General features: G+C 60.3%; 1 protein-coding gene across 2 annotated transcripts; it reads right to left on the bottom strand.

Annotated features, from left to right (window-relative positions):
* Positions 1 to 2,347: 2,347 nt before the first annotated feature.
* Positions 2,348 to 17,733, bottom strand: SYVN1 (synoviolin 1). 2 transcript variants are annotated; one of them, XM_071801485.1, is made up of 17 exons: positions 17,239 to 17,733; positions 16,961 to 17,049; positions 15,439 to 15,597; positions 14,479 to 14,571; positions 13,376 to 13,528; positions 13,242 to 13,290; positions 12,396 to 12,499; positions 11,370 to 11,496; positions 10,633 to 10,732; positions 9,551 to 9,616; positions 8,918 to 9,034; positions 7,899 to 8,044; positions 7,055 to 7,153; positions 6,306 to 6,416; positions 5,025 to 5,211; positions 4,043 to 4,122; positions 2,348 to 2,743 (listed from the first exon to the last, which is right to left on the bottom strand). In XM_071801485.1, the coding sequence occupies exons 3-17, from the start codon at positions 15,568 to 15,570 to the stop codon at positions 2,622 to 2,624; spliced, it is 1,686 nt and encodes a 561-aa protein (XP_071657586.1). In that variant the 5' UTR covers positions 15,571 to 15,597; positions 16,961 to 17,049; positions 17,239 to 17,733; the 3' UTR covers positions 2,348 to 2,621. The 2 variants fall into 2 exon arrangements, with proteins under 2 accessions (XP_071657586.1, XP_071657585.1); XM_071801484.1 differs by having other exon boundaries at positions 2,349 to 2,743; positions 15,439 to 15,573; positions 17,239 to 17,732.
* Positions 17,734 to 18,066: the final 333 nt, after the last annotated feature.

Raw genomic sequence — 18,066 nt, 5'->3', positions numbered from 1 at the left:
CAGCGAAAGGGACCATAGAGACGGTAGGAGAGGCCTAGAGCGGCCGACCGCCATCTTGGTGGAGGACCAAGCGCCAACCTTTACTTGCAACCTTTATTGTGCCGTATTTACAATCAAGCTATGAAAAATTTATACATTATTTACAAATTAAATAATTCTCCCAACGCCGACGTCACCCGCGGGGGGGAAGGAAACGGTTTTGGGGCAAAAGGGAGCGGGTTTGGGGTCAAACGGCTTTCGCGCCCCAAAACGAAGGGAAATTCGGGTTTTCGCCCCAAAATGAAGGAAAATTTCAGCGATTCAGCCCAAAAAAAACCCCGACAAACCCAACTCGAGGAGAAACGGCCACCAAAACCCAGCGGTTTGGCTCAAAATGGGTGGGAAAGGGAAAATGAACGCAAAAAGGCGTCAAACGCGCCAGGTTTGGGCAACGAGGGCCAAAATTGGGGAGAAAAAGAGCAGATCGGGCTCGTTAGCAAAAATCACCATTTCCGCCCCGAAACGCCGCGGTCGGCCCCAAAAATGCTGCGTTTTGCCCCAAAAACGCCGCGTTCCGCCCCAAAATGGGTTTCCCTGAGATTTTTGGGCTCCTCGAAGCCCTTTTGTGGGTCCAAGAGGCACCGGAAAATGGGGCGAAAAGGACCCAAAATGACCCAAAAGTGACCCCAAAATGACCCGAAAATCCGCCTCCCGGCACCAGTGGGGACATGAAACCAGTATGGACCAGTATGGACCAGTATGGACCAGTACAGACCGGTCTGAACCAGTACAAACCAGCACAGACCAGTATGAACCAGCACAGACCAGTATGAACCAGTACAAACCGGTACAGACCAGTATGAACCAGCACAGACCAGTATGAACCAGTATGAACCAGTATGACCAGTACAGACCAGTATGAACCAGTACAAACCAGTACAGACCAGTATGAAGCAGTATGACCAGTACAGACCAGTATGAACCAATACAAACCAGCACAGACCAGTACGAACCAGCACAGACCAGTATGAACCAGCACAGACCAGTATAGACCTGTACGAACCAGTACAAACCAGTATGAACCAGTACAGACCAGCATGAACCAGTACAACCAGTACGAACCAGTACGACCAGTACGAACCAGTATGGACCAGTACAGACCAGCATGGACCAGTACGACCAGTATGAACCAGTATGACCAGTACAGACCAGCATGGACCAGTTTGGACCAGTACAGACCAGTTTGGACCAGTATGAACCGGTACAGACCAGTACAAACCAGTACGGAGCAGTTTGGAGCAGTTTGGGAGGGGTCAGGGGGAGCAGGGGTCCGGGGTTGAGGAGCCGGGGGGCGGATTTGGGGGCCGGAAGCGGCGTTTTGGGGGGGGGGGGGGGGGGTTAACACTGTTAACGAGCTCCTTGCCTAACGAGGGGGGTTGGGGTTCAAAGGGCGATTTGGGGCAACTCGGAGCGGCACCCGCGGCTTCAGGGGGGAGGTAGAGAAGTGGGGGGGGGGAATGGGGGGAAATGGGGGGGAAATGGGGGGAAATGGGGGGGGAATGGGGGGGAAATGGGGGGAAAATGGGGGAGGAAATGGGGGGGAAACGGGGAGGGAAATGGGAAAAAGGGGGTGAAAAAAATCAATTAAAAAGTGAAAAAAAAACAGAGGGGGGAGGGGAAGGGGGGAAATCGGGAAATCGGGGGAAAAATGGGGGAAAAATGGGGGAAAAGGAGAAGTGGAAAGAGGGGAAGGGGGAGGGGAAGGGGGAGGGAAGCGGAAGGGGAAGTGGAGGAGGAGGGGGAGGGGAAGGGAGAGGGGGAGAGGGAGGGGAGCAGGAGGGGGAGGGAAAGGGGAAGCGGAAGGGGAAGCGGGAAGGGGAAGGGAAGGAGGAAAGGGAAGGGAAGGAGGAAGGGGAAGGGGAAGGGGAAGGGGAAGGGGAAGGGGAAGGGGAAGGGGAAGGGGAGGGGGAAGGGGAAGGGGAAGGGGAAGGGGAGGGGGAAGGGGAGGGGGAAGGGGAAGGGGAGGGGGAAGGGGAAGGGGAAGGGGAGGGGGAAGGGGAAGGGGAAGGGGAGGGGGAAGGGGAGGGGGAAGGGGAAGGGGAGGGGGAAGGGGAAGGGGAAGGGGAGGGGGAAGGGGAAGGGGAAGGGGAAGGGGAAGGGGAAGGGGAGGGGGAGGGGAAGGGGAGGGGGAAGGGGAGGGGGAAGGGGAGGGGGAAGGGGAAGGGGAGGGGGAAGGGGAAGGGGAAGGGGAGGGGGAAGGGAAGGGGGAAGGGGAAGTGGAGGGGGAAGGGGAAGGGGAAGGGGAAGGGGAGGGGGAAGGGGAAGGGGAAGGGGAGGGGGAAGGGAAGGGGGAAGGGGAAGGGGAGGAGGAGGGGGAAGGGGAGGAGGAAGGGGGAAGGGGAAGGGGAAGGGGAGGAGGAAGGGGGAAGGGGAAGCGGAAGGGGAGGGGGAAGCGGAAGGGGAGGGGGGAGCGGAAGGGGAGGGGGAAGGGGAGGGTGAAGGGGAAGTGCAAGGGGAAGGGGGAAGGGGAAAGGGAAGCGGAAGCGGAAGGGGAAGCGGAAGGGGAAGCGGAAGGGGAGGGGAAGCGCCGGTCCCCCCCGAGGGCTCCGGGGGCCAATCGCGGTGCAGAGGGCGGAGCGGGGTCAGAGCGGAGCCGCCAGCTTCTGGAGGCGCCGGCGCCGCAGCTCGGCCGCATCCGGCTCCTCCTCCTCCTCCTGCTCCGCCGCCTCCTCCTCCGCTTCGGCCTCACCCGCCGCGCCAGAGCCTGCGGGAGCACCCGGGCACACCAGTTCAAACCGGTTCAAACCCATCAAACCCGTTCAAACCGGCTCAAACCGGTTCAAACCGGCTCAAACCGGTTCAAACCGGCTCAAACCGGTTCAAACCAGCTCAAACCGGTTCAAACCCATCAAACCCGTTCAAACCGGCTCAAACCGGTTCAAACCCATCAAACCCGTTCAAACCGGCTCAAACCGGTTCAAACCGGCTCAAACCGGTTCAAACCCATCAAACCCGTTCAAACCGGCTCAAACCGGTTCAAACCGGCTCAAACCGGTTCAAACCAGCTCAAACCGGTTCAAACCCATCAAACCGGTTCAAACCGGCTCAAACCGGTTCAAACCAGCTCAAACCGGTTCAAACCCATCAAACCCGTTCAAACCGGCTCAAACCGGTTCAAACCGGCTCAAACCGGTTCAAACCGGCTCAAACCGGTTCAAACCGGCTCAAACTGGTTCAAACCAGCTCAAACCGGTTCAAACCGGCTCAAACCCATCAAACCGGTTCAAACCGGCTCAAACCGGTTCAAACCGGCTCAAACCGGTTCAAACCAGCTCAAACCGGTTCAAACCAGCTCAAACCCATCAAACCGGTTCAAACCGATCAAATCGGTTCAAACCGGCTCAAACCGGTTCACACCAGCTCAAACCCATCAAACCGGTTCAAACCAGTTCAAACCGGTTCAAACCCATCAAACCGGTTCAAACCAGCTCAAACCGGTTCAAACCCTTCAAACCAGCTCAAACCGGTTCAAACTGGTTCAAACCGGCTCAAACCGGTTCAACCCATTCAAACTGGTTCAAATCAGTTCAAACCAGTTCAAACCCATCAAACCAGTTCAAACCGGTTCAAACCAGTTCAAACCCATCAAACCAGTTCAAACCCATCAAACCAGTTCAAACCGGTTCAAACCCATCAAACCAGTTCAAACCGGTTCAAACAGGTTCAAACCCATCAAACCAGTTCAAACCGGTTCAAACCGGTTCAAACCGGTTCAAACTGGCTCAAACCCATCAAACCGGCTCAAACCGGTTCAAACACATCAGTCCGGCTCAAACCAGTTCAAACCAGTTCAAACTGGTTCAAACCAGTGCAGATCAGTATGAGCCAGTGCAGACTGGTATGCACCAATACAGACCAGTATGCACCAGTATACACCAGTGCAGACCAGTATGAGCCAGTGCAGACCGGTATGAACTGGTACAGACCAACACGAACCAGTGCAGACCGGTATGAACCAGTGCAGACCGGTATGAACCAGTACAGCCCAGTCCCCCGCACTCACCTGTGCTGGGGCCCGCGGTGGCTCCGGGCGGCTCGGGCTCCGCACCGGGGGGGTCGCTGGGCCGGGCCGGCCGGGGCGACCTGGGGAGACATCAGCAACCCCCAAACCCGGGTGTCACCCAAACCCCAACCCAGGTGTCACCCAAACCCCAAACCCAGGTGTCACCCAAACCCCAAACCCCCTGTGTCACCCAAACCCCAAACCCTGGGTGTCACCCAAAGCCCAAGTGTCACCCAAACCCCCAAACCCCGGGTGTCACCCAAACCCTGCGTGTCACCCAAACCCCGGGTGTCACCCAAACCCTGGGTGTCACCCCAAACCCCCAACCCCAGGTGTCACCCAAACCCCCAAACCCCGGGTGTCACCCAAACCGTGCGTGTCACCCAACCCCAAACCCCGAGTGTCAACCAAACCCTGTGTGTCACCCAAACCCCGGGTGTCACCCAAAGCCCCAACCCTGGCTGTCACCCAAACCCCCAAACCCCGGGTGTCACCCAAACCCCCAATCCCGGGTGTCACCCAAACCCCCAACCCTGGGTGTCACCCAAACCCCCAAACCCTGGGTGTCACCCAAACCCCAAGTGTCACCCAAACCCCCAACTCCGGGTGTCACCCAAACCCCAATCCCGGGTGTCACCCAAACCCCCAACCCTGAGTGTCACCCAAACCCCTGTGTTTCACCCAAACCCCCGTGTGTCACCCCAAAGCGGGTGTTGCGTACCCCAGGGTGGCCAGCACCCCCAGGTACTGGTTGATCTGCACCAAACCCCCGTGTTTCACCGCATGTGTCACCCCTTTGTCACCCTGTTTGTCACCCATTTGTCACCCGGAACCGGGTGTTGCTCACCCCAGGGTGGCCAGCACCCCCAGGTACTGGTTCACCTGCACCAAACCCCCGTGTGTCACCCCAAACCCCTGTGTTTCGCCCCGTGTATCACCTGTGTGTCACCCCATTTGTCACCCGGAACCGGGTGTTGCTCACCCCAGGGTGGCCAGCACCCCCAGGTACTGGTTGATCTGCACCATGGCCGCATCCAGCAGCGTGTGGATGTTGTGCAGGCACTGCAGCCGCGCCTCCAGGTGCTGCCGCTCCTGCCCCTCCATGGCGCGCAGCTCCTCGGGCGTCAGCCCCGCGAACCCGGCCGGCGGCACCGGCATCGGCGGCAGCCCTGGAATGGGGAGGAAACGCGGGAAAAGGGGTTACAAATGGGTGAAATGGGTGGAAATGGGTGGAAAATGGGTGGAAAATGGGTGGAAATGGGTGAACAATGGGCTCATCCAGCCAGTGGCACCGGCATCGGCAGCAGCCCTGGAATGGGGGAAGTGGGGGAAAATGGGTGAAAAATGGATGAACAATGGGTGAACAATAGGTAAACATGGGTGAAAATGGGTGAAAATGGGTGAAAAATGGATTGAAAATGGGTGAACAATGGGTGAAAAATGGGTGAAAATGGGTGAAAAATGGGTGAAAATGGGTGAAAAATTGATTGAAAATGGGTGAACAATGGGTGAACAATGGGTGAACAATAGGGTAAAAATGGGTGAAAAATGGGTGAACAATGGGTGAACAATGGGTGAACAACGGGTGAACAATGGGTGAACAATGGGTGAACAATGGGTGAACAACGGGTGAACAACGGGTGAACAATGGGCTCATCCAGCCAGCGGCACCGGCATGGGGGGGAACCCTGGAACAGGGGAAATGGGGTAAAATGGGTAAAAAATGGGTTAAAATGGGTTAAAAATGGGGTAAAAATGGGTGAACAACGGGTGAAAAATGGGTGAAAAAAGGGTGAACAACGGGTGAACAATGGGGGAAAAACGGGTGAACAATGGACGAACAATGGTTGAACAATAGGGTAAAAATGGGTGAACAATGGGTGAACAACGGGTGAACAACGGGTGAACAACGGGTGAACAACGGGTGAACAATGGGTGAAAAATGGGTGAAAAATGGGTGAAAAATGGGCTCATCCAGCCGGCGGCACCGGCACGGGGGGAGCCCTGAAAATGGGGTGAAAATGGGTTAAAAATGGGGTAAAAAGGGGTGAAATGGGCTCATCCAGCCAGTGGCACCGGTACAGACCCCAAACCCCTAACCCCGGGTGTCACCGGGCACGGGGGGGAGCCCTGAAATGGGGTGAAATTGGGGTGAAATGGGTTCAAACTGGGTGACAATGGGCTGAGCGATGGGGGTCCCGTCACAGCCCACGCTCCCCCCCAACAGGCGGCGAAAAGACCCCAAAAGCGGCCGTTTTCTTACCAAAAACCGGCGGCCACGGCGTCCCCAGCCAGGGGGGGGGCAGCGGCAGCCCCGGCGCTGCCGTCGGTTCCGTGCTGGCGGCGCCATTGGTGTCACCGGGGCGGGAGGCGGCTGTGGGGACACGGGGTGATGATGGGGGTCCCCAAAGCCACCCCAAATTGGGGGTGTGGGGACACGGGGTGATGATGGGGGTCCCCAAAACCGCCCCAAATTGGGGGTGTGGGGACACGGGGGCCCCAAAATCCCCCCAAATTGGGGGTGTGGGGACACGGGGTGATGATGGGGGTCCCCAAAACCACCCCAAATTGGGGGTGTGGGGACACGGGGGCCCCAAAATCCCCCCAAATTGGGGGTGTGGGGACACGGGGTGATGATGGGGGTCCCCAAATCGGGGTCCACGGGGACACGGGGTGATGATGGGGGTCCTGAAAACCCCCCCAAATTGGGGGTGTGGGGATATGGGGGTCCCCAAAACCACCCCAAATTGGGGGTGTGGCGACACGGGGGGCCCCAAAATCCCCCCAAATTTGGGCTGTGGGGACAAGGGGGTCCCCAAAATCCCCCCAAATTGGGGGTGTGGGGACATGGGGTGATGATGGGGGTCCCCAAAACCGCCCCAAATTGGGGGTGTGGGGACACGGGGGCCCCGAAACCCCCCCCAAATCAGGGCTGCGGGGACAAAGGTGACGTGAGCGCGGCCGTGGGGGGCAATTTGGGGCCATTTGGGGGGTTTTGGGGATCGGACTCACCGGGGGCGCCGGTTTCGGAGCCGGGGGGCGGGAACGGGGCGACCGGCGGCCAGAACGGGAACATCCCCGGGGGGAAGGGCGGCAGCAGCCCCTGCGGAACTGGGGGACCCCAGAGTGCCCCCAATTGCCGGCATTGGGGACCCCCAATATCCCAAGGGCACATCCAGGGCCCCCCAGTATCCCAAGGGCACATCCAGGGCTCCCCAATATCCCAAGGGTAAATCCAGGGCCTCCCAATATCCCAAGGGCCCCCCAATATCCCAAGGGCAGTTCCAGTGCCCCCCAGTATCCCAGAGGCAGATCCAGGGCCCCCCAATATCCCAAGGGGAGATCCAGGGCCCCCCAGTGTCCCATGGGCAGATCCAGGGCCCCCCAATATCCAGAGGGCAGATCCAGGGCCCCCAATATCTCAAGGGCGGTTTCAGGTCTCCCCAGTATCTCAAGGGCAGTTTCAGGTTCCCCCCAATATCCCAAGGGCAGTTTCAGAGCCCCCCAATATCCCAAGGGCAGTTTCAGGGCCCCCCCCAATATCCCAAGGGCAGTTTCAGGGCTCCCCCAATATCCCAAGGGCAGTTTCAGGGCCCCCCAATATCCCAAAGGCAGTTTCAGCCCCCCCCAATATCTCAAGGGCAGTTTCAGGTCCCCCCAATATCCCAGAGGCAGTTTCAGGGCCCCCCATTGTACCCAAGGCAGTTTCAAGCCCCCCTGCTGCACCAGAGGGCGGTTTTGGGACTCCCCCATCCCAAGAAGCAGTTTCAAGGCTCCCCACTGCACAAAAGGCATTTTCAAGCATCCCCGCCCCCCAAAATGCGGCTCCAGGCCCCCAAAGCAGTCGGAGACTCACAGTTGGGGGGCTGGGGGGCCGGGGGGGGCTGCGCGGGGGGCGCGGGGGGCTCGGGGGGCGGCGGCGGCGGCGGCAGCGACGCGCGGAGCACGTCCATGCGGCACGTGGGGCACGTCTGCTGGCGCTGGAACCACGAGCGCAGGCAGCTGGGGGGACACGGGGCGATCGTGGGGGACACGGGGCGATCGCGGGGGTCCCCGAACCCCAAAACCCCCAAACTGGGGCTGGGGGGACACGGGGTGATGATGGGGGTCCCCAAAACTGCCCCAAATCAGGGCTGTGGGGACATGGGGTGATGATGGGGGTCCCCAAAACCCCTCCCAAATTGGGGCTGCGGAGACATGGGGTGATGATGGGGGTCCCCAAATTGGGGGTGCAGGGACATGGGGTGATGATGGGGGTCCCCAAAACCACCCCAAATTGGGGCTGCGGGGACACGGGGGTGATGATGGGGGTCCCCAAATTGGGGGTGCAGGGACATGGGGTGATGATGGGGGTCCCCAAAACCCCCCAAAATCAGGGCTGCGGGGACACAGGGTGATGAGGGGGGTCCCCAAATTGGGGGTGTGGGGACATGGGGTGATGAGGGGGGTCCCCAAATTGGGGCTGCAGGGACATGGGGTGATGAGTGGGGTCCCCAAATCGGGGGTGCAGGGACATGGGGTGATGCTGGGGGTCCCCAAAACCACCCCAAATTGGGGCTGCAAGGACACAAGACGATGATGGGGGTCCCCAAAACCCCCCCAAATTGGGGGTGCAGGGACAAGGGCGACGATGGGGGTCCCCAAAACCGCCCCAAATCGCGGGTGCGGGGACACAGGGGTCCCCAAAACCGCCCCAAATTGGGGCTTCAGGGACACAGGACGATGATGGGGGTCCCCAAAACCCCCCAAATCGGGGGTGCAGGGACACAGGGTGACGATGGGGGTCCCCAAAACCCCCCCAAATCGGGGGTGCAGGGACACAGGGCGATGCTGGGGGTCCCCAGAGCCCCAAATCGGGGTGGGGGCGGCGCGTACCTGGTGTGGAAGATGTGGTTGCAGGGCAGGCGCTTGGCGCCCGTCACCATCTCCTCGCGGCAGATGATGCAGACGTTGTCCACGGCCTGCAGCTCCTCGGGGGTGGCGTCGGGGTAGCTGATTGGGGCAAAAACACCCAAAATGGCCATTCTGCCAGCGTTTGGGGGCCCTGGAGGGGTCAACCGGGCCCATGTGATTGGTCAAACAGGGGTTGGTTGAGGTGGGATGAGGCCTCTGCGGTCAACTGGGACCTCTGGGGGCAACTGGGACCTCTGGGGGCAACTGGGCACAGGTTCTTGGTCAACCAGAGGTTGGTTGAGGTAGATGGGACCTCTGGGGTCAACTGGGACCTCCAGGGGCAACTGGGACCTCCAAGAGCATCAAGTCCCATGTTTTTGGTCAACCAGAGGTTGGTTGAGGTGGATGGGACCTCTGGGGTCAACTGGGACCTCTGGGGGCAACTGGGCCCAGGTTCTTGGTCAACCAGAGGTTGGTTGAGGTGGGATGGGACCTCTGGGGTCAACTGGGACCTCCAGGGGTGTCAGACGCCCATGAGCGTGGCCCCCCCGGCGTTTTCCATCAACTTTGGGTGTTCCGGAGCGGGGGACCGGGCGGCAGCGCCGCGGCACTCACAGGGTGTTCATGTTGCGGATGGCGCGGCGCGACATGATGGCGTCGGTCACGGCCTTCTTGAACTGCCTGCAACGACAGGGACCGGCTGGGATCGACTGGGGAGATCCAACTGGAACCAACTGGGGGATCCAACTGGCACCAACTGGGGGGATGCAACTGGCACCAACTGGGGATAAACTGGGACCAACTGCGGGGATCCAACTGGAGATCAACTGAGGGGATCCAACTGGGGGGACCCAACTGGGGATCCAACTGAGGGAATCCAACTGGGACCAACTGGGGATAAACTGGGACCAACTGCGGTAAACTGGGACTAACTGAGGGGATCCAACTGGGGGGATCCAACTGGGGGGATCCAACTGGGGGGATCCAACTGGGGACCAACTGCAACCAACTGGGGATCCAACTGTGGGGATCCAACTGGGGATCAACTGGGGGGATCCAACTGGGGATCAACTGGGGGGAATCCAACTGGGGATTCAACTGGGGACCCAACAGGGGGGACCCAACTGGGGACCCAACTGGGGAGACTCAACTGGAGACCAACTGGGGGTATCCAAGTGGGACCAATTTAGGGGATCCAACTGGGGATCAACTGGGGATCCAACTGGGACCAACTCAGTATCAATTGAGGGAATCCAACTGGGACCAACTGAGGACCAACTTGGGGGAATCCAACTGGGGATCCAACCGGGGAGCAACTGGGGGATCCAAGTGGGGAGCAACTGGGGATAAACTGGGACTGAGGGGATCCAACTGGGGGAATCCAAGTGGGGACCAACTAGAATCAACTGGGGATCCAACTGTGGGAATCCAACTGGGGATCAACTCAGGGGATCCAACTGGGACCAACTGGGGACCAACTTGGGATCAACTAGGGGGGATCCAACTGGGAATTCAACTGGAGGGGATCCAACTGGGGGGACCCAACGGGGGGGTCCCAACTGGGGGGATCCAACTGGGGGGATCCAACTGGGGAACCAACTGGGGGGACCTCAACTTGTGGGATCCCAACTGGGGGGTCCAACTGGGGGGTCCCAAGCAGCCGGTGACGCCGGAGGTGCCACCGCAAGCCAACTGACCTCATGGCCAAGTACATGGGGCGGATGGCGAAGAGCGGGAAGGTGTGCACTTTGATCATGATGGTCATGAAGGCCATGTAGAGCAGGACCTTGATGAACCCTGCGCGACAACGGGACACACGGTCAAGGTCACGGACAGACGGACGTGGCATGGGCCCTCTGGGGGCAACCGGGACCTCTGGGGCAACTGGGACCTCCAGGGGGCAACTGGGACCATGTTCTTGGTCAACCAAAGGTTGGTTGAGGTGGGATGGGACTCTGGGGTCAACTGGGACCTCTGGGGGCAACTGGGCCCATGTTCTTGATCAACCAGAGGTTGGTTGAGGTGGGATGGGACCTCTGGGGTCAACTGGGACCTCCAAGGGCATCAGGTTCCATGTTCTTGGTCAACCAGAGGTTGCTTGAGGGGGGATGGGACCTCTGGGCTCAACTGGGACCTCTGGGGGCAACTGGGACCTCTGGGGGCAACTGGGACCTCCGGGGGCAACTGGGACCTTTGGGGGCAACTGGGCCCATGTTCTTGGTCAACCAAAGGTTGGTTGAGGTGGATGGGACCTCCAAGGTCATGGGACCTTCACCGTTGACTTGCACTCAACCTCCCAGTTCAACCATTACATGGTGTCTACCGTCTTCGTTAATCTCTGACTAATTGAGCTCCGTAACGAGCTCCGGGGGACCAAGCCCAAGCAGGAGAGACCCCAAACCCCCCGAAATTGGGCGAGCGGAGGCGGTGGTACCGGTGAAGAGCTCGGTGTAGAGCATGTAGACGGCCTTGCTGTCCCACGGGTTCTCGTTCTGCAGGTCGATGGAGTGCAGCACGTACTTGACGAACACGGTGAGCACCATGGTGACCAGGATGGCGTACTGGGGGGACACGGGAGCGTGGGGCACGCCGTGACGCGGTGACGTCGTGGTGACGTCGTGGTGACGTCGTGGTGACGTCGTGGTGACGTCCCCATGACACCAGCGGTGACGCGATGACGCCCCCGGTGACATCGTGGTGATGCCCCCGGTGTCACGGTGACGCCCCCAGTGACGTTGTGGTGACGCCCACGGTGACACCCCGGTGATGTGGTGATGCCCCCAGTGATGCCCCCGGTGACACCAGCGGTGACGCCCCCGGTGACATCGTGGTGACACCCCCGGTGTCACGGTGACGCCTCTGGTGACGCGGTGACGTGGTGGTGACGCCCACGGTGACACCCCCAGTGATGCAGTGATGCCCCTGGTGGTGCCCCCAGTGACACCAGTGGTGATGTGGTGACACCCCCAGTGACGTGGTGACACCCCCGATGACCCCCCTGGTGTTGCAGTGACGCCTCTGGTGACGCCAACAGTGATGCCCCGGGTGTCACAGTGACGCCCCCAGTGACATCGTGGTGACGCCCATGGTGACACCCCCGGTGACGTGGTGACGCCCCCGGTGTCGTGGTGACGCCCACAGTGATGCCCCCAGTGACACCGTGACGCCCCCAGTGACGCCCCCCGTGTCACAGTGACGCCCTCAGTGACGCCCCCAATGACGCGGTGATGCCCCCGGTGACACCCCCAGTGTCACGGTGACACCGAGGTGACGCCCCAGGTGTCACGGTGACGCCCCCAGTGACACCCCCAGTGAGGCAGTGACACCCCCGGTGACGCCCACAGTGACGCGGTGACACCCCCAGTGTCGCAGCAACACCCGCGGTGACACCCCCGGTGACGCAGTGACACCCCCGGTGTTGCGGTGACACCCCCGGTGTCGCGGTGACGCCGGCACCCACCTCGAATCCGAAGACGAGCTGCACGGACGCCCCCCTCGTTAGGATGCTGTGGTAGGCGTGGTTAACGAACAGGAAGTCCAGGACGCCCAGGAGCAACATCAGCGCTGGGGTTAATTAGGGCGAGGCGTTAACGAACCGCGAGCTCGGGGGGGACCCCGAGAACTAAAGCTCTGAAGGTCGCACCCCAAAACTGATCCCTCGCTCCTCAAGGGGTCTAAGGGCCCCGTGCTAATGAAAGATTTAATTAAAACATCACGCTAATGAATGATTTAATTAATACACCCCACTAATGAAGGGCTTAATTAACGACTCCCGCTAACGCTGCCGTGTTTGGAGCCTTTTCTGCTTCTTGCATCCTCACGGCCACCAAAAAGCACCAAAATTGCTCCAAATAAATCAGTTTTGAGTCCTAAATCTCGTCCCTTTGCAAGCTCGTTAACCCCACTGGTGTCATTAACGTTCCCTCCTTAACCCCACGGGGTCATTAACGCTCCCTCGTTAACCCCACGGGGTCATTAACGTTCCCTCGTTAACCCCATCGGTGTCATTAACGCTCCCTCCTTAACCCCACGGGGTCATTAACGTTCCCTCCTTAACCCCACGGGGTCATTAACGCTCCCTCGTTAACCCCACCAGTGTCATTAACGCTCCCTCGTTAACCCCACCAGTGTCATTAACGCTCCCTCGTTAACCCCACCGGTGTCATTAACGCTCCCTTGTTAACCCCACCGGTGTCATTAACGCTCCCTCGTTAATCCCACCAGTGTCATTAACACCTCCTCGTTAACCCCACCAATGTCATTAATGCTCCCTCGTTAACGAGCCCACGCTAATAAGGTCACTCACACACGATCCGGAAGTGGAAGAGCCAGGAGATGTTGGGGCTCCGCTCCATCTGCCAAAAAGGGGGGGTGGAAATCAGGGCTTTTTTTCCCCAAAAGCGGCGTTTTCGGGCCCGTTTCGCCGCCCCCCGCGCTCACGAAGTCCACGCGGTCCTCGGCCAGCCAATGGAAGCACTTGAGGAAGAGGAGGAGGGTGAAGAGCGCCACGAAGCGCGGGCTGAAGTCGTCGCGGAACACCGTGAAGGCCAAGCAGGTCTCGGTCACCGCGTACCACGAGCGCTCCAGGAGGTGCTGGGGGCGAAACAACGGGTGAAACTGTGGGGGGGACACCCCCGATCCCGCGCCCCCCGGTGGGCAACGCAGAGCGGGCTGCGGTTCATGGGAACCCCCAAAAAGCGGCGCTGAAGGGCCCTCGGGGTCCAAAATCGCTCTTGTAATGGGGATAAAAGGCGTTTCGGGTTCTAAACTGGCCAAAAATGGTATTAAAAGACTCTTGGGGTTCAGAATTGCACCCCTAAAGGGCATTAAAGGCTCTTGGGGTTCAAAATCGTGGCCCAAAAGGGGATTAAAAGACTCTTGGGGTTCAAAATGCCCCCAAAATGGGTTCAAAATGCCCCCAAAAGCGGCACCAGAAGCCTCTGGGGTTCAAAATACTCCCAAAAATGGCATTAAAAGCCCCTCAAGGTTCAAAATCCCACCCCCGAAATAGCACAAAGAAGCTCTTGGAGTTCAAAATCACCCCAAAAATGGCACCAGAAGGCTCTGGGGGTTCAAAATCTCCCCCAAAATGGCACCAGAACCCTCTGGGGGTTCAAAATCTCCCCCAAAATGGCACCAGAACCCTCTGGGGGTTCAGAATCCCCCCCAAAAATGGGTTCAAAATGCCCCCCAAAATGGCACCAAAACCCTCCTGGGGTTCAAAGTCCCCCCAGAATGGCACCAGAACCCTCTTGGAGGTCAGAATCCCCCCCAAAATGGCACCAGAACCCTCTTGGGGTTCAAAGTCCCCCCAAAAACGGCACCAGAACCCTCTTGGAGTTCAAAATCCCTCCAAAAGTGGCACCAGAACCTTCCTGAGGTTCAAAATCCCCCCAAAAATGGGTTAAAAATCCCCCCAAAAGGGGCACCAAAAGCCTCTTGGGGTTCAGAATCCCCCCCAAAAAAGGCACCAGAACCTTCTTGGGGTTCAGAACCCCCCAAAAGCGGCACCAACCGTCGGTGCCCCCCCAAACGGCTCTCACCTCCATCTCGGCCGCCCGCAGCTGCCCAAAAAACACCTTCCCCATGAACTTGCCCAGCAGGAAAACCAGCACGAAGGCCTGGATGTACAGGACCTGCGACAAATGGGGGGTTGGACTGGGGGGGCAGCCATGGGGTCCCCACGTGGCTTTGGGGCTGGGGGAGCAGCCGTGGGGTCCCCATGTGGCTTTGGGGCTGGGGGAGCAGTGACGGGGTCCCCACGTGGCTTTGGGGCTGGGGGAGCAGCCATGGGGTCCCCAGGTGGGTTTGGGGCTGGGGGAGCAGCCGTGGGGTCCCCACGTGGCTTTGGGGCTGGGGGAGCAGCCATGGGGTCCCCAAGTGGGTTTGGGGCTGGGGGAGCAGCCATGGGGTCCCCAGGTGGGTTTGGGGCTGGGGGAGCAGCCATGGGGACCCCATGGGGATTTGGGGCTGGGGGAGCAGCAGTGGGGTCCCCAGGTGGGTTTGGGGCTGGGGGAGCAGCCGTGGGGTCCCCACGTGGGTTTGGGGCTGGGGGAGCAGCAGTGGGGACCCCACGGGGGTTTGGGGCTGGGGGACCAATGATGGGGTCCCCACATGAATTTGGGGGAGCAGCGATGGGGTCCCCATGTGGGTTTGGAGGAGCAGCCATGGGGTCCCCACATGAATTTGGGGCTGGGGGAGCAGCAGTGGGGTCCCCACGGGGGTTTGGGGCTGGGGGAGCAGCCATGGGGTCCCCACATGAATTTGGGGGAGCAGCCACGGGGTCCCCAGGCAGCTTTGGGGCTCCCAGGGGGGCGCCACCAACGTCCCCGTGTCCCCACGTGTGTCGTTTGGCGTCCGTGGCGTTTCGGTTAACGCCAAACACCCCGTTTTGGCCTCAAAAAGCAGAAGTCGCCGCGATCACCCCCCCCCCCATTCCGCACCACAGAGCTCCCCCATTCGTTAATTAATCCCGCGCTGTTAACGAGCAAACGGGGACTCACGGCCATGCTGGGGCTGGACTTGGTGAGGTAAACCACGGTGGGGTAGAACTGGTGCTTGAGGTAATAGGCGTGCGCCACCACGGCCGTGGTGAGCGCCAGGCTGCCGGCCATCACCGCCGCCGTGCACAGCATGGCCTGCAGCGACACCCCAGCAACACCCTGAGCGACACCCGGCGTCAAGCACGCGACACCCGCTGCACAGTCGGACCTTAAACAGCCGGCCCCGGGTGCTCGGGGGGGATTCGGAGCCAATGGGACAAGGAGAGCGTGAAATGAAGCCGGTGGCAGCGGCTGTTGTGGAGCCAAGGGTCACCTGGTTGGCACCAAATGTTGCCCCCTTGTCCCCAAATCTTCCCCCAAATGTCATCCTCTTGTCCCCAAATCTTCCCCCAAATGTCACCTGGTTGGCATCAAATCTTCCCCCCCAAAATGTCACCCCCTTGTCCCCAAATGTCACCCCCTTGTCACCAAATCTTCCCCCAAATGTCACCTGGTTGGCCCCAAATCTTGCCCCCAAATGTCATCCCCTTGTCCCCAAACCTTCCCCCCCAAATGTCACCTGGTTGGCCCCAAATGTCACCCCCTTGTCTCCAAATTGTCCCCCCAAATGTCATCCCCTTGTCCCCAAATCTTCCCCCCGCAAATGTCACCTGGTTGGCACCAAATGTCGCCCTCTTGGCACCAAATCCTCCCCCAAGTGTCACCTGGTTGGCATCAAATCTTCCCCCCCAAAATGTCACCCCCTTGTCCCCAAATCTTCCCCCCAAATGTCGCCCCCTTGGCACCAAATCTTCCCCCAGGTGTCACCTGGTTGGCCCCAAATCTTCCCCCCAAATGTCACCCCCTTATCCCCAAATGTCACCCCCTTGTCACCAAATCTTCCCCCAAATGTCACCACTTTGTCACCAAATTGTCCCCCCAAATGTGATCCCCTTGCCCCCAAATCTTCCCCCCCCAAAATGTCACCTGGTTGGCACCAAATGTCGCCCCCTTGACACCAAATTGTTCCCCCAAATGTCACCCCCTTGTCCCCAAATCTTCCACCTAAATGTCACCTGGTTGGCCCCAAATGTCACCCCCTTGTCCCCAAATCTTCCCCCCCCAAATGTCACCCCCTTGTCCCCAAATGTCACCCCCTTGTCACCAAATCTTCCCCCCCCAAATGTCACCTGCTTGGCCCCAAATGTCGCCCCCTTGTCCCCAAATCTTCCCCCAAACGTCACCTGTTTGTCCCCCACTCCCACCAAGCGCCCCCTTCTCCCTGTCCCCACCCCCCTCTCCCCCCTCGGCCCCAACTTTCCCACCCCCCTCCCCAAGTGTCCCCACGTCCCCCTGTCCCGCCCCCCACCCCCCCAGTGTCCCTGTCCCCCCTCAGCCCCCCAGCCCTCACGTCTCTCTCCCCCACCGAGGGGCCCAACGCGTCCCCGGGTCCCCGGGCCCCCTGTGCCGCTCCCGCCGCTCCCCCTCCCTCCGGCCGCGTTGTCCCCGCGCCCCCAATTGTCCCCAATTGTCCCCAACTCACTCGGATGGAGCCGGAGCAGCCGCCGCCGCCTCCCTCAGGCCGCTCCTCCACCGGAAGCGCCTCCGCGCGACACCTCACTTCCGCCCGAGCTGCACCACCCGCGGAAAGGGGGGAAATCACAGGGTGTCACGTCCCCGCCCCACGCTCCCTACTCTACTCCCCATAACGGCCCCTCCCGAGGGAGACGCTGAGGGCTCTCCTTCCCCGCCTGCACCCCCACGCGCGGCGTGCGGGTCCCACGAACGCCCGCAAAAGCGCTGGGTTTCCCCACCCCTCACCGCCGCGCTTGGTACGGTCCGAGCTGCCCCGCAGCCTCAGCCTGGGTGGGCGGGAACGCCGAAGGGCCCGTGTCTCGCTCTCATTGGTCGGCCCGCGCGGCGCTCGGCCAATCAGAAAAATCCCCCGCGCGGCCCCGCTGAAGCGGCAGCTGTTGCCAGGTGAGGGGCGGGAGGAGCGAGGAGGGACCCAAACTGGCTCGGATTTGCCTTTTTTAGCCCAACTCTCTGCTGAAAAACGTTTAATTTAATTAAATTAATTTAATATACCACGGGGGGGGATGAGCCCCCAAATAACGCTGCGGGGGGAGTGGGTGACCCCAAAACCGCCTGTTTTTCCCCCAAAACCCCGTAGGTGATGTCGACAGATACGGGTACGGGGCGTGGAGGCGGGAGAGCCCCCAGACGACAGCGGGGCCACGCCCCCATGTGCTGGCCACGCCCCCAGTGCGCGCGCCGCCATTACCGGGCCACGCCCCCGTGTTGACCACGCCCCCATTGCCGCGCCACGCCCCCACTGTCAACGCCTCCGCTGTCGCGCCACGCCCCCCGCTCTGACCACGCCCCCACCGTGTTAGCCACGCCCAACGCTGGCCCCGCCTCCGGGGGGGGCACCTCCTGGTCCCGCTCCAAAACCCGCTGAACTCGCCCCCAAACCCACCGAACTTTGGCCCCAAAAGCCTCCGGTTTCACCCCAAAACGCGTCTGGGAATCGGCCACAACTGGGCCACGCCCTCAACGCCCTTTTTCTTCCCCTCAAAGTGGGCAAATCGCGGGTTTTTAACCCAAAATCCACCTGCGCTGAACCGAATCGCTCGAATTTATGGCGTT

The sequence above is a fragment of the Patagioenas fasciata genome, chromosome 39, assembly GCF_037038585.1.
Source record: "Patagioenas fasciata isolate bPatFas1 chromosome 39, bPatFas1.hap1, whole genome shotgun sequence".
NCBI classification, from domain to species: domain Eukaryota; kingdom Metazoa; phylum Chordata; class Aves; order Columbiformes; family Columbidae; genus Patagioenas; species Patagioenas fasciata.
Note: the sequence above shows the minus strand (reverse complement) of the source record. Positions and strands in the feature narration are given on the sequence as shown.

Bases quoted from the DNA above. Each gene is read 5' to 3' on its own strand.
- SYVN1 (XM_071801485.1), bottom strand. From the start codon at position 15,570: ATGCTGTGCACGGCGGCGGTGATGGCCGGCAGCCTGGCGCTCACCACG. The intron at 13,291-13,375 runs GTGAGCGCGGGG...CCTTTTTGGCAG, and splicing joins CCGAGGACCGCGTGGACTTC to ATGGAGCGGAGCCCCAACAT. The intron at 9,617-10,632 runs GTCAGTTGGCTT...CTGTCGTTGCAG, and splicing joins CCCATGTACTTGGCCATGAG to GCAGTTCAAGAAGGCCGTGA.